General features: G+C 35.6%; 1 protein-coding gene across 4 annotated transcripts in view; it reads left to right on the forward strand.

Moving 5' to 3' along the window:
* Window positions 1-15,772, forward strand: part of PHIP (pleckstrin homology domain interacting protein) — a 97,901-nt gene that overhangs the window by 40,903 nt on the left and 41,226 nt on the right. For all 4 annotated transcript variants that reach the window (XR_009154282.1, XM_058176024.1, XM_058176030.1 and 1 more), the window contains exons 16-20: window positions 5,825-5,953; window positions 9,348-9,573; window positions 11,101-11,226; window positions 11,577-11,754; window positions 14,418-14,541. Coding sequence is in view for 3 of the 4 variants with exons in the window: in XM_058176024.1 (XP_058032007.1) it covers window positions 5,825-5,953; window positions 9,348-9,573; window positions 11,101-11,226; window positions 11,577-11,754; window positions 14,418-14,541 (783 nt within the window). In the remaining variant the exon portion in view is untranslated. The remainder of the gene's footprint in view (window positions 1-5,824; window positions 5,954-9,347; window positions 9,574-11,100; window positions 11,227-11,576; window positions 11,755-14,417; window positions 14,542-15,772) is intronic.

Consider the following 15,772-nt stretch of genomic DNA (forward strand, 5'->3'; position numbering starts at 1 on the left):
ACAATACAAATAGAAAGGTAGCTTGGACGGTGATATTGCTTACATTACTCTGGCTCTAGCCAGGCCTGACCCAGTTCCAAGCTGTAAAGTCAGCCAGATGTGCCAAGTAAATGTGCATCATCTTCACATTGCAAATGTCATATGAAGTTAAACTTATTAAACCGGGCAATCAGATGTATCGTCTGAGTATTACCTCAGTTGAAAATAGGAACTCTGAAATATGAAGTAGAAACATTTTCTTAATGTTTTTTTTTCCTTGGATTCAGCACTGTGAATTTAAATGTATTATAGAGGAGAAATACACTTCATGAACCCATCTGGATTCATATCATCATGTTGAGTTTAGATCAAATTTGCTTGTTTTTAAACATGTCTTTAGAAGTGGATTCTTGAAAAGGTCAATTGTTTTAAGAAATAGCAAGATGCTTAGAATCAAAACAGATAGGTTGAGTTTTGGAGAATACCAGTACATTAAAATCTTGCCTGTATAATGTATAGCCATACATTTTACTTTTGCTGGTGGCAATAGCATAGTTTAAGTTGGCAATATTGCTTAAAACACTATATTTTAATTATGGCTTTCCAAATAATTTACTGCAATTATGAGCCCTAGCTTTTATATTAAAAATATGAACATTTCTTAAGTACTTCACAACTTTTTATATTTATAAACTTAATTCATTAGATCACATTATAATAAGAATTTCTTAAATTTTAGTGTAGTAATAGTCACTATCATATTTAGAAAATGAAGCAGAAAGTAAAAAACTAGTTTAGGTCTAAGTACCATATTTTTCAGACTATAAGATAACACCTAGCTTTTGGGAAGGGAAAAAAAATCTGCCTCTGCCTCTGCCTCCTAGCAATTTGCTTCCTTGCAGCAAACAGCAAACAACCCGGTCAGCTTTAGCACAGCCTGATTTAGCACAAGCTGCTGATTGGAGTTGGATTGGCCTCCCGGAATACTGCTGATCAGCTGTTCCAGGCAGTGGGGATCACCTCCGCTGCTGCCACCTATTGTTGCCTCTGTGCGCCCCATTTTCAGCCTCTGTGAGTTCTGTTTTCGGCCCATTCCAGGCAGCCAATCCCCGCCACCGCCTATCGTTGCCGCCTGGAATAGACCGAAAACAGGACACTTGGAGGTCGAAAATGGGGAGCACAGAGGCCAAAAATGGGGCACGCGGAGGCGGTGATAGGTGGCAGCGACAATGGGCAGCGGCGATCCCAGCAGCCTGGAACAGCAGATCGCCGGTATTCTGGGAGGCTTATCAAACTGCCAATCAAGCTGCTCATGCTAAATTGGGCTGTGTTGAAGCTGACCAGGCTTTTTGCTGCAAGGACGCAAATTGGTGGGAGGCAGCGGCTGAAGGGTGGGGGCCGAGGGGTGAGCGGGGTTTCGGCAGCATTCACTCCATAAGATGCAGAGACATTTCCACCCACTTTTTTTTGGGGGGGGAGTGCATCTTATAGACTGGAAAATACGGTATATGGAATGCAGTCATTCTTAATAAGCTTAGACATGAATAAGCTTCCTGTATGTAGACCTCTTTTCTTCCTTATATGTGAATATGCTTTTTCTTGGTTCATGTAGGAGAAAAGAAGGAGCTTGTTGATATCTCAATTTTAGTTTCTAAAAATAAAAAAAATATTTTCATGACTTTAAGATAGGGCGGTATACAAATATGAATAAATAATAATAAGAACCTTTCTGTGTCCATAAACAATGCACTATTACTGAAAAGCTGTTCTTCCTGAACTTTATTCACTAATCAGTACAGAAGATGTAGTGAAGCAATGAATTTGATAGCAGGCAATTTTTTTACATTATACCTTTTTAGATCTGGAGGATACTGAGAAGAGCATTTTAGAGTTTGTTTTTAAAAATTCATGGAAGAAGTTAGCCATTTTTATTTATATTTTTTTCATTTAAGAAAGGTGTATATAATTTTAAGGGATATGGAGAAGGACCTAAACTTGTCTTATTTTTCTGCATCTTTGTTTCATATACTATATGCGAGTTATAATGGATATAAAAAGTTACATATTAAAATACCAGGTTTTTGAGATGTAAAAAAAATAAATTACTTCAGAATTTTTTATTCCTTTAACATAAAATTGAAGCTTTACAGTTCAATTTCAAAAATTGAAATTTTTTAAGGAGAACAATAACAATAAAAATGTATAATAACTCTTTGCATAAGCGTGCACACTCTTAAACTAACACTTTATTGAAGCAACTTTTGATTTTTTGACAGCATTCAGTCTTCTGGGGTAGGAACCTATCAGCATGCCACATCTTGCCTTGGGAATCTTTGCCTACTCTTTCTTGCAAAAGCACTACATGTTACATTGTAAGAACATTTCCTGTGCACAACTTTCTTCAGGTTATCCCACTGATTTTCGATTGGATTCAGGTCCGAGATCTGGCTGAGCCAAAGTTCCAAAACTTTGATCTTTTTCTGGTGAAGCCATTCTTTGTTGATTCTTTGTTGATTTGGAGGTATGCTTTGGGTTGCTGTTGTGTTGAAAGTTGAAATTCCGCTTCAAAATTTTAGCAGAGCCTGGATGTTTTGTGCCCAAATTGACTAATATTTGGAACTGTTCATAACTCCTTCCACTTTGCCTAAAGCCCCAATTTCAGTTGAGAAAAACAGCTCCAAAGTATAATGATGCCACCATCATGCTTCACTGTTGATATGGTGTACTTTTGGTGATGTGCAGTGTTGGTTTCTATGCCAAACTTACTTCAACCTTGGTCTCATCAATCCATAACACATTTTCTCATAGATTTTTGTCAGACTTGAGGTAGTTTTTGCAAAATGCAGCCAAACTCAGATGTTCATCCTTTGTAAGAAAAAACTTTCATCTTGCCACCTTACTCTTCAGCCATATGAGGAATATCAGAGATTGTTGTTGCACATAGTATATAACTAGTACTTGCCAGAAATTCCTGTAGCTGCTGTAATGTCGTTGTAGGCCTCTTGATAACCTCTTGGACCAGTGTTTTTTTCTTTTATTTTTTCATCAATTTCGGAGGGACATCCAGTTTTTGGTAATGTCATTGTTGTGCCATATTTTCTCTACTTATTGATGACCATCTTTATTGTGTTCCATGGTATATCAAATGCGTTGGGAAAATTGTACCCTTCTCCTGCCTGATACTTTCCAACAATGAGAGCCCTTTGATGATTTGTAAACTGTTTGCACACCATGGCTTTTGCTGTAAACTGTAACTGAGGGTAAATGTCAGAAAAATCCTGCTACAACAGCTGAACTTTTATGGGTTTGATTAGAGTCACTTTAATTTATGGCAGATGTATACTGACTATTTACCATCAGTTTGAATGTAATTGGTTAGTTCTGAACACAGCCATGTCCCTGTAAGCCATGTAAGAGGGTATGCACATTTATGCAATTACACTATTGTATGCTTTTTATTGCTATTTACACCCCTAAAAGATTCCAGTTTGTTTTTTTGGTTGAATTATACAGCTTATATGTTATATTAAAGGTCGAAAAATTCTGAAGCGATTTTTTTTTGTTTTTTTGTTTTTTACATCTCAAAAACCTGGCATTTTAATAGGGTGTATAGCAGTAGTGGGTTCCACTTACCTTTGCTACTGGTTCAGAACTGTGAGCACATGTACGCATTTACGTCACTCGCGCATGGTGCTTCTGCGCATGCGCAGAGCATCCGTGATGATATATGGGAGAGTGGGCGGAGTCTCCCACCACTTCCAGATCGCCCGAACTGGGGCAAACCAGTAGAAACCCACCACTGGTGCGTAGACTTTTTATATTCACTGTGGTTCTCAATACAAATTTGTAAATTGTATGACAGATTGGACTTAATTTTTGGTACTTGGAGCAATTTTTAAACTCCATTTTATAGATTAGAGTAATATAATGTGATCTAACTGCTCTTTCAACTTTTTTTTTTTTTTTTTGCAGAAATACTTTTCTATGATTTGCTAGGGTTTTTTTGCAACTCCAAAATAGGTAAAAAAAGCCATACAGCCTTTATACAAATATGTGTACTGCAATCAACACGTATCACTTCTTGTTTTGTTATAGAGAGATAGTGAGAGAAAACAAAATATTTTGATTTTATTGATTTGATGAAGCTATATTGAAATAAAGTAATAATACATGTGCTCCAAATTATTTAAAAGTAGGAAATTAATTGCATTATATAAGATGCTGCATAGGAAAGCCTATATCACCATCCGCAGCAACCATCCCATTTTTATAGGGAACAATGCTACAATTGTAAGGATTTTTTTAAAAAAACTTCTGGTACACAAGGAAAAAATCCAAATATGCCCTTTTCTTCCTATTAGGGATATTTTTTTGGTCTCTTATTCTTCACACAACTGGGAAGTATGTGGATGAGACTTGTAAAGAACAGTGAATAGGAACTTTTTCTAAATCCATACTTGTATTACTTGGAAATCAGTTCCATTTGATATGAGTAGAGATATGGTCTCTTTGTTACTTTGATTTATTGTTAACTTTGTTGCAAACTTCTATATATTCAGATATAATGTAGCGTTGTTAAAATCAGGAGGTTTTAGTAGACTACCTGGATCTGACATAATATATAACTTAATACAGTTTATTTTGTCAGGATCTTAACTTCATAGTAAGACAACTTACCAGTTTTCCCCCTGAGATTTTAATGCTCAATTGTTTAGATTTGTAGAAGGAAAATTTTACTCCTTTCATAAGCATTTCTGGATTTCATAGCTTTTCCACAGATAGGCGGAACAAATATTTGCTTACTGCTACCAAAATTATTGGCAACTAGGAATATTAGTAGGGTATGAAAGTTCAGAGTGGTGATTGGTCACCTGTGCTTGATTGACAGGTTACAGGGAAAAACAAAAACCCATTTGTTCTGGATTAATGGAAGTGGAAAACAGAAAATCAGGTATCAGGTAAAATTCTTTTTAAAATATTTGGAGTTCTTTAGAAGGGTTGCAAGCAGTCATATAGAACTTGTATTAAACTGAATAAACAACTAATTCAGCTATGTACATACCATCTCACTGGAAACATTGGGCAGGAGTAAATTATATAGAATTCCACATTTTTTTAAAACCAGAAACGCAAATTGCTATTAATAATTGAATTCTGGATAGAGTTTTCATTCAAGTATACGAAAACAAGATAAGAAATAGGCAACGGTTCTTCTAGGTCTAGGACAACTCGCTGTGGCCATTTTACTATGGCCAACTCACTGGAACAGCTCATTGAAGCCACTTCACAAGGAACAATTCCACGAAGGATAATTTTTATCCACCACTGCTCTTTCAACATTATTTCTATTGACAAAAATGAAAATAATGTCAAAGAAACAAGGGCAGATAACATTTATCGCGTTGAGTTATCCCATACTAAGTTGGCCATGGCAAGATGACTATGGCAAGATGGCCACAGCAAATTGTCCCATTACAAGTTCTATTAATCAAGGATGGATCCTCCCCTTTTACAGTTTTTTATTTTAATAATGAATTAAATAGCCTGATTCTAAACGTGTTTACTTTGAAATAAGTTTAGTGAGATATGTTTGGTCAGAAGTTAATTTGATGGATCTTCTTTATAGTTAATTCAGGTTTTCAGGTTTCTTACACTATCAAGAACATAATCAAATATAAAAATAATTTCCTGATTCTAGGAACTCGATTTATTTACAAATAAAAATGAATTATATATTGATTGTTTCTATTTAATAGGATTCTTCTTTTTAATAGGTTGTGTCACATTTTGAAAATGGGATAGATTTCTGGTATTTAGTACTAATTTGTGTGCTGCTGTATTTCAGATTGAAGGACAAGGACATGGGGCTGTGTTTGACTGTAAGTGCTCTCCTGATGGCCAGCATTTTGCATGTACAGATTCCCATGGGCACCTCTTAATATTTGGATTTGGTTCCAGTAGCAAATACGATAAGGTATTGTACAAGAAACTGCTTAATTTGTAATTTTTGCATAAGAAATACAAGTTAATTTTAACCAAATGACTATAGATTTCCAGTATGAATGAAAGTTCTATGTTCTAGGCTGGAGTTGGGCAACTTAATGTCTTTCAAATGTTTGGGAATAAAATTCTAATTAATGTCAACTATCTTGGCTGAAGTCTAGGAATTTGGTAAATTGTAGTCCAAAAAATATGGAAGTGCAGAGATTACCTACTCCAGTTTTAGGTTAAAACTATTCAGGGTACATTTTTAAACTTCTCTTTCACCATCTCAAATGAACTATGGACTGTGAATTTTTTCCCCAATTTCCTCTAAATAGTAAAGTTCTGAATTCAGGCACTTTTCACCCTACCCATGTTTACAATCATTCCTCTTTTCTGTTTCATTGATTGGATCACTCAAAGGCTCTTAAGTATAGAAAAGAAAAAAACACGTTATTTTCTCTCTGATCTTCACACACAGAAATGATACATTTTTCATCTATTTTTGGTTCATATTGAATATATTTTCTGCACTTTGATGCAAATTTTAAGAAAATTCCTATTACTTAGTCCAAAAATAGTCTTTTTCCCCCCTTTCTCAAAATACTTCTCTATTGCTTTTTCATCTGTTTCATCTGTTTTTCATTTTTTGAAAAGAAAATCATTGCATGCTCTGACCTGTCCAATTGTTCCGATATGAAAAAGCTGCTTCAGGAATTTTTTTGACAAGAAAGCAGAATGTATTAGAATCCTCATAAAACAGTTTTATTGTTTCATGAAATTTATACCTCTAATTTGAAACAAAATATAGTTTTAAGTACTTTGTAGTGAGTCATTTAATGCCCATTTTGCTGTGAACAGGAATTTTACCTGCTTAACTGATGGATGATTCTTTGGTTATATCTAAATTCAGGAATATCATTTCTCATGCCTATCAAAATGTCAGAATATTGAAAAAGCAGTTCATGCCAATTTAAAAAATTAAATTATAATAGTCACCATATATGAAAATGTATTTGCTTGTATCCCATTTATTATTTTTACAGATAATTCAGGGTGGTGAACATATCCAACACACCTTCTCCTCCTATTTTCCCTATAACAACAACCTTATGAGGTGAATTGGTTAAGAGTGTGTGATTGCCCCAAAGTCACCCAGCTGGCTTTCATGGCTAAGGCAGAACTTGAACTCACAGTCTCCTGCTTTTTAGCCTGGTGCCTTAACCACTAGACCAAAGTAGCTCTGATAATAAATACATTTTTCCTTTTCTGAGGTTGCTTTAAAAACTGATTCAGAGCAAAATTGGGAAGTTTTTGGATCAGGTAAGAAGTTCTGAGATAGCCTTTCTGTCAGTCTTTTCTGCAAGAAGGGTTTTTTGGAATGCTGACACTTTCTTTTGCAAAGATACAGGGAGTCCTCAATTTATAACCACAATTGGGAGTGGAATTTTGGTTGCTAAGCAAAGGGATCATAAAGTGGGATGTCTCATGATTGCATTGCTTAGCAATCAAATTTCCGGCATTTCCGGCTGCTGTTGTTAAACAAAATTATAGGTCTTTAAGTGCCAGGAGTCCCAGGTAAAGAGCATAGGGGTTTCCAGATTGTGTCTGAGTTGGGATGTTTTAGTGCCTTATGTCTTTCTGATTGACTTGCACAATAACACTCACTGGTGGCAGCAGCCAGGCTGGACTTGAAATAGAGTCCCATGACCTTCAGCAGTCTCAGCCAGCTGCCATCACCCCCAGGCCTCTATTTCAGCCCCAGTGCTACTGTTACTGAGTGCCACTGCAAGGCAGCCAAAAGAACATTGATGGGGTGGGGGGAAAGAGGTGGGGAATTGCAGTGCGCCTGCAGTCATAAGTGTTAGCAGACTGCCAAGCATTGGAATTTTGATCATGTGACTGCAGGCACGCTGTAATGTATATAACTTTAGGCATGGGACATAAGTCTGTTTTTTGTCAGTGCTGTCATAATTTTGAATGCTAAGCGATCATAAGTCAAGGACTCCCTGTAGTGCCTTCAAACTTTATAAAGAAAGGAATTACTAATGATATTTTAGGACATTTCCCCCCCAAAAAAAGATTTTTAAATCTTTTCACAAACTGATCTATCTTCTCCATGCAGAAATAAGATGATTGGAAGAATCAGGTTCCAATTCTAAATCCAAACACCCTCTGAGCTCCAGTCTGACTGACACTCTGGATTCTCAGTTTTGCGAAAGGAGCAAAAATATGCAAACATGGAAATAAATTACAAAACCCTTCCAACTTGACTCCAAAAAAGAATCAAGAATTAATCAGGGTCTTTCTTCTGCCCTCAGTTTATGAAGAATTGTTTGAATGTGTTATACCCAGAGGATTTCAAAAATTTCAAGCTGTTTTTAACCTTTGTTATAAAAAGATCACATCCTTGTAAATGAAATGTCATTTTCCTCTATCTTGGAAACTGAACTTTTATTGATTTCTTTTTAATGACAGTTAATTCAAAATGTCTATATCTCTAAAAATAAAAAAACAATAATTTAGAAACTCCATTTTGCTCAAAAAGTTTGCAACTATGGAAAACAGGTTGTAACAGAACTTGAATTTCTTTCGTTGGCTACCCCCCTAATTCCCTAGGATAACTAATGCACCTGTAATAGCATAGTACTAACTAAAATTTAAAAACTTCAATTTGATTATCATTATTTAAATATGCCAACTCTGGGTTACAAAAAAAAAAAACATTTTTAGGGAGCTAGTCTTACCTGTAATTATATTGAAACTTTGAAAAAAGGATAAGTAATTACAATTCATCTGCACTGGTAGATATAAGATTACTTGTTACTAAGATCTATTATATCACATATCAATTTGCCATATTTTTCTTGCTAGAAATACTTTTTTTAATGTAAGTTTTTTTAATATACAGATATATTATTATTCCATTATAAAATAAGATGCTAACAAAGATGTCAAAAAGGAACTTACTAGGAACAAATTTTGCTACTAACCAAGTCTATATCCTTATGGAGAATTAATAAATATTTATTTATCTATCCCTGTGCAGAACCATTTCTCATTGTCCTTGAAGCCATGGTCTTCAAGGACCATGGCTCTCAAATGTATAATTTCAACTTTTAAAACTGTTTTATAAAAGTTTTTATAAAAACCTTGTAATTAATTTAGCTGTTATATTATAATTAGCAGCTTTTTGAACTGATGGCCATCTATATTTAAACATTTCTTAAATCTTAAGTAGATTTGATTTTTACAAAAGAAAGTTACCTAGAAAAGGTTACTTTAGCAATGTGTAACTATTTTGATGTTGATTCACAAATATACTTTGTTAAACTTTCTTTCAATTGCATATAGTTGTAATTCTAAGAATGTATTTTTATTTACAGATAGCAGATCAGATGTTCTTTCATAGTGATTATCGGCCTCTCATTCGTGATGCCAATAATTTTGTATTGGATGAACAGACACAACAGGCACCACATCTCATGCCTCCTCCATTTTTGGTTGATGTTGATGGTAACCCTCATCCATCAAGATTTCAGAGATTAGTTCCAGGACGTGAGAACTGTAGAGAAGAGCAGCTTATTCCTCAGATGGGGGTAACTTCCTCAGGTATGGAAAGCTTCTAACTTTTGTATGGTACCTTACTGTTTTCCAGGATTTTTGAGAGGGGCTTTTTAGCATTCTTACCAGCTTCAGTTCCAAAGGCATAAGAATAAAGGTAAAGGTTTCCCCTGTCCAGTCTGATTCTAGGAGGTGGTTCTCATCTTTGTTCCTTAGCCGAGGGAGCCAGAGTTGTCTGAAATCACTTTCATGGTCATGTGGGGAGCATGACTATACACCAAGGTGCATGGAACATTGTTACCTTCCCACTAAAGTGGTAACTATTTATCTACTTTCATTTGGATGCTTTCGAACTGTTTGGTGAACAGGAGTTGGGACAAGTAATGGGAGTTCACCCCATTGTGCAGCACTTTCTAGCTGGCAGGCTCAGTGTCTTTAACTGTTAAATCACTTTGTTTTTACTTCTGAGTTTATTCCTGCATTTCTTTTTCTTTTGCAAAAAAAGAAAAAGAAAGAAAGAAATAAGAGGAATGGTGTCATAGGTGAGATTTGTTTGTTTATCCCTCCAGTTAATCATCTGAAGATCAGTTAGTGATAAATTCCAATCTATTTTCCAGGCTTCTTTGCATTTCTAAATAGGTCACTGAAAAAATGGCAAGTTTCTTATACTCTCTTCCAGTTTTTGAAAGAGAAAATTAACACAATTGACGTTAATAAATATTACTTTAGTGGTATTAAAGAGAAAGTTTTGAGGGAATTGTGTTCATTTTCTCCAGTGTGTAAATAGCAAGTACTTGATTCATTAACATTTTGACATATGAAAAAATGAACATAGTAGTGGATGGGTGAATTGTGTCTAAAACCGTTTTACACTTTTTTCACAATTTTCACTAGATCAGGACCTGTTGAATGATATAAATTGGCATATGTTATTGAGAGATTAATTACCGGTATTTTTTGTTAAAATATATAAAGAGCATGTGTACAAGCTTAATTTGCCCAGTTGTTACTGATTTCTTAAAGATGGAAAAGGAATGTAATTTTATTTACAGACTTGCATTCCATTTACTGAGACAAGGTTTCATAGAACTTCAATTTCAGACAGTGCCAACAGCCTATTTGGATGTAGGATATAAAGAAATTACACATCATTATTCATTTGTGATAATTCACAGGTGGAAGATCTGAACCATTGCATAGTACACTGCAAATTATATCAGGAACTCAGATCTAGTTTATTGTGTCTTTGTGAATCAACTGAATCAGTCCAACATAGGAGAAAAAAGATCTATTTCTTATTTATTGATATAGATGAGCATGTAACAAAACAAATTGCATTGTTTGCATAACCTTAAGAAAGATACAAATTCAGGTGTTGAAGCTGTGCTGTTAATTTTAGGGGGCATGAATTGAATTGATATGGATTGTGTAATTTTAAGTGAATTATGATAAAAACATTCATTCCAAATAAATGTTTTAACAGTTGTACTCTTACAGACTTTATGCACTCTAATGGACTACATGCCCTTTAAATGTAAAAAATATTTTAAATTAATCAAATTCTACTTTTAATAGGACTGAATCAAGTTCTGAGTCAACAGGTTAGTCCTTTGGATAGCATGATACAGAGACTTCAGCAAGAACAAGATCAGCGTCGGTCTGGAGAAGCTGGAAACAGCAATACAAATAGAATTGGCAGAGGTAAAAAAATCCTTGTTTCATTAACTTTAATAATTTATTATTTTTAGTATTTTTCAACTTTGGCAATTTTAAAATTCATGCTGTCTGGGAAATTCTGAAGTCCATATATGTTAAAGTTGCCAAGATTGAAAAACACTGATCTAATTTGACTTGATTTTATCATGGAAATAGTATTTTAGCCTAGTAATAATGGCATTTAAATCATTTTGCAATAATAAAATATGTGTGTGTTTATTAAGACGTTTGTTCACAAAAGATGTATCGAGTAATAGTTTTAAATTTCCTCTTGGTTACTCAACACATTGTTTAAAAATGTTCACTTCTGTTTTGTTCTGTCTGTTTATGCTCAGTAAACTCTACCTCAGAAGTGCATTCACCACCAAATGTGGGATTAAGACGCAGTGGACAAATTGAAGGAGTTCGCCAAATGCATAGCAATGCCCCAAGAAGTGAAATAGCAACTGAACGGGATCTGGTAGCGTGGAGTCGAAGAGTTGTGGTACCAGAATTATCAACAGGAGTATCCAGGTAATAGATAAATCTAATGGTGTTGTATTTGTAAGCTTGCACTATGAACAACAGCGATGCTTTCTTTCTGTTGGCACAGCACAACTTTCCAATTTTCCAGGCAGATTTTTTTCCCCCCAATCCACCCATAAAGCTGAAAACTGTGTCATCTGATTTCTTTGTCTCTGGGCTTAAATTTATGTCTTGATAAGCATTCTGTTTAACAAGCACAAAATTAATACTAGATTTCATGGTATGCTTTATACTTAGTTTCATCAAACAAGTGATAAATATATTCGGCTAAGAGTAATTGCTGCAAATATATTTTTCTTTTCAGTTTGGTATGAGGATAGTTCCCGGTGAAACTTAACAACCTCATTTGCTCAAGAAGGCAAGAATCACATGGCCCACATTATGTTTCTAGCCTTCTTCATTATTTGTCCAGAATAGATCTTGAGTATTTGAATCTTTTCTTGTAACTACTTCTCTTTTCCTGATTGTATTTTCTATCAGCTTTTAACTTATCTTTATTCCTTTTTTTAAAAAAAATTCTCTTTAGCCTTATCTCTTCCTTGGTTTAGAGTTCTGACAGGAAACTGATCCATATAAATCAGTATCATGTCCTCTACGCTATTGGTATTTCTGACTAAAAGTTGATACTTAACTAAAGAAAAATGAATAATGACAGATTTCTGATATATTTGTTTTAAATGATATATAACCTTACCCACAAGGTATAACCAAAACTTGATTGGGGAAAGGGGCAATATTGGCCAGTCTGAATCTGCCCAGGATTTCTTGGCTTGGTGATAATAGTATTATCTCATGTGATAGTTAGGCCCAACACATTTAAATACAGTAGTTATACATGTTTCTGGTTATTTTTATTGGTTTTTTTAAAAAAACAACTCTTAATTGTTAGCCACCCAGAATCATGTATATGAGATTGGCAGTCTATAAATTCATTAAATAAAGTTACACATTAGACTTTGTTTTTGACTTAGTGCAGTTATGCAAAAATATGGGTAGGATAGAGAAAGTATTTGTTTCTTGTAGTCAGGTCATTTTAGATGAGATTGACTGAAGCCCAAGATCTCTGCAGGGGAAAGGGACTAATTTAGTTGGTTCACCCCATTTGCCAGATGGATTTAGATGGATTCTGATAAGCTCTTGGGAACTTTCCCAACAATTTAATAGGCAATTTGTTATTTGCTAGGTTAACCACAACAAGTAACCTATTGTCTTGATGCGATTGTTCCTGAAAATTTCTTACTGTTTGCTGATGATGGATGCCTCCTTGGAACTCCAGGAGAAGAAATAGAGTGCTGGTGGAGAAATGCAAAAAGTGGATTTGAGTGAGCATGTGTGTGAACCCAAGATTAGACTTCTGATGAGGCCGTAAGGGAAATGGTGCATTTCTTATTACATCAGTTGGCTTCTGAAGTAATCACTTTCAGGGCTACCAGCTTCTTTTTAGCAAGAAAGGAGCAAGTAGATTTCATGCCATTTTATACTGCATTTTTCATATTTTTGAGGTTACTTGGCTTTTCTTTCTTATGGATAAAGAGGACTGTTTTTCCTGATGGTTGGTGCGAGAATGCCAGTGCCCATTTGAATTAGGTGACATCATTAGACTTGAGAGTGGTACATTATTTCCTCAAAAGGCCCTCCCTCTATCCAGCCACATTTGACAACTTTCAGTATCCAATCTTCCTTATATAAGAAAAGTTACTGAGAAGGTGTAAGAGTAAGAGAGGTGAATTGTCTGCACTTGGGGTTCTAGTCCAGGCCCGAGATTGAAATTCTACTGACTGTTGGTTGGGTCTGAATTAAGGTACTGCACACTCCTCCTGGTTCTATTGAATCTGGCCTTTGATACTATCATTCATGGTTTGCTTTTGGATCACCTGCAAAAGCTGGGATTTGGAGGCACTGTTCTACAATGGTTCTTCTCCTTACTTATTGGATAGTTCCAGTCAATGATTATAAGGGAAGAGAGGCTGAGTTATTGACTCTTCTGTTGGGTGCTGTAGGACTCAGTTCTTCCTCCCTTATTTTTTAATATCTACAGTTCATTGCTAGTAGGAGATTGTTGCATTATTATTAATTTTAATATTGGTTTTTGTTAAGTTTCACTATAAATGCTTCCATGTTGGTATTTTCATTTCTAATAGGCCAGTTCTCTCGACTAACAGTAAGGGTACTTTGAGAAGAAGATTAGTTCAGCTTAGGATTCGAATATGTACAATATTTTGTGCTACTTAGTGTCATAGGTAGGATTACACAACCACTTTACTTAGGGTTAATAGGTACATGTTTTTATATTTAGAGGGAATTACAAAAAATATGATATTTTAGAATAGTAAAACAACCCTTGTTGCTGTTTGGTTTACAGTATGTAAATACCCTGTTTTCCCAAAATAAGACATCCCTTGATAATAAGCCCAATTGGTTTTTGAGTGCATGGCAATAAGGCCAAGCACTTATTTCAGGGTTCAAAAAAATATAAGACAAAAAAATATAAGAGTCTTATTTTGGGGGAAACACGGTATCATTATTATGAAGCTGTGTACTCTCAAAGAGATTGGGATGCAAATGTGTGGCTCCTGATGCAAAAATTTGAATAATACATCTAATTCTAATACATTGAAATAAACTTTAATGCTTGAATTTTTGCCCTGCAGTAGGCAAGAAGAATGGCGAACAGCAAAGGGAGAAGAAGAAATAAGAACATACAGAGCAGAAGAGAGAAGAAAGCACATTATAAGTCATGTTCCTAGAGAAAATAAGTTACCATCTTTGCCCAAAGTAAGCAGTGTTCTCTTGACAGTAATGTAGAGTACAGGTAATCCTTGATTTATGACCATAATTGAGCCCAACATTTCTGATGCTAAGCAAGACAGGTTTTAAGTGAATTTTGCCCCATTTTACTACCTTTTTTGCCACAGTTACAATAAGTTAATCACTGCAGTTGTTAAATTAGTGAATCTGGCTTCCCCATTGACTTTGCTAGTCAGATAGCTGCAAAAGATGAATTATATGACCCCAGGAACTGCAACTGTCATATAAATGAGTCAATTACTAAGCATCTGATTTTTGATCATGTGATCATAAGGATGCTGCAGTGGTTGTAAGTGTGAAAAACGGTCAGAAGTAACTTTTTTCAGTACCACTGTGTCTTTGAACGATCACTAAATGAATGGTTGTAAATCGAGGATTACCTGTATCATAAACTTGAAAGCAAACAGGCTGGATGTGCCTAGCTTTGACCTCATACTTCTGCTCTGCACAAATTGCTGCCCAGTCCTGCTACCTCCCCAGCTGAGCCCAGTGAGCAACACTTAGCAGATGGGGCTCCACTGTCCAGCTGTGCTCACTTTGCTTCAACTATTCCCACCACCTTTTGCTCATCCCCCACCTTTTGATTTCCCTGCACTCTTCCATTGCTGCCCTCTGCTGCACCTCACTGACCTTCACTTTCTTCTTCCTCCTGCTTCCTCCTCCATGTGCATCCAGGCCCCGGGAGCACATGGCAAGTCTGGCAGGGTTGACAGAGCCTTGTCTCCCAAAGGCAGCTCGCCTGAGCTAGTCATGGAGGAGGCAGGAAGACAGTGCAGGTCGCAGCTGAAAGGCAGAGATAGCCGGAAGTTAGGGTGGGGGGAGTTGAAGCACATAGTGTGCTTGTAAATGCATGTAACAACCATAATTGTGAGAGCTAGTTCCGTTCATTAAGTGCCTGTCATAATGGTGACTGAACAAATGGTTATTAAGAGAGAACAACCTATATAGTAGGAGGGTGCTTCTTGCCCTATGTGAAAACCTTTTTCATGTGTTACTGGTTTGCATCTCTTTCGTTAACTAATGGAAGCTGGGGATTTTCAAATTGTGATCCACAGAGCTGAGAGAGTTCATAAGAACTTGATAGATTCCTTGAAAGAACAAGGGCAAAAAGAAAAGAAAAGAAAAAAAAGAAAAAAAATCAGTTGGGTATAGTTTTCAGGCATGAGGACTTTTCTGTTTGATCAGGGGTTCCAGGAAT

This window comes from Ahaetulla prasina, chromosome 1, assembly GCF_028640845.1.
Source record: "Ahaetulla prasina isolate Xishuangbanna chromosome 1, ASM2864084v1, whole genome shotgun sequence".
NCBI classification, from domain to species: domain Eukaryota; kingdom Metazoa; phylum Chordata; class Lepidosauria; order Squamata; family Colubridae; genus Ahaetulla; species Ahaetulla prasina.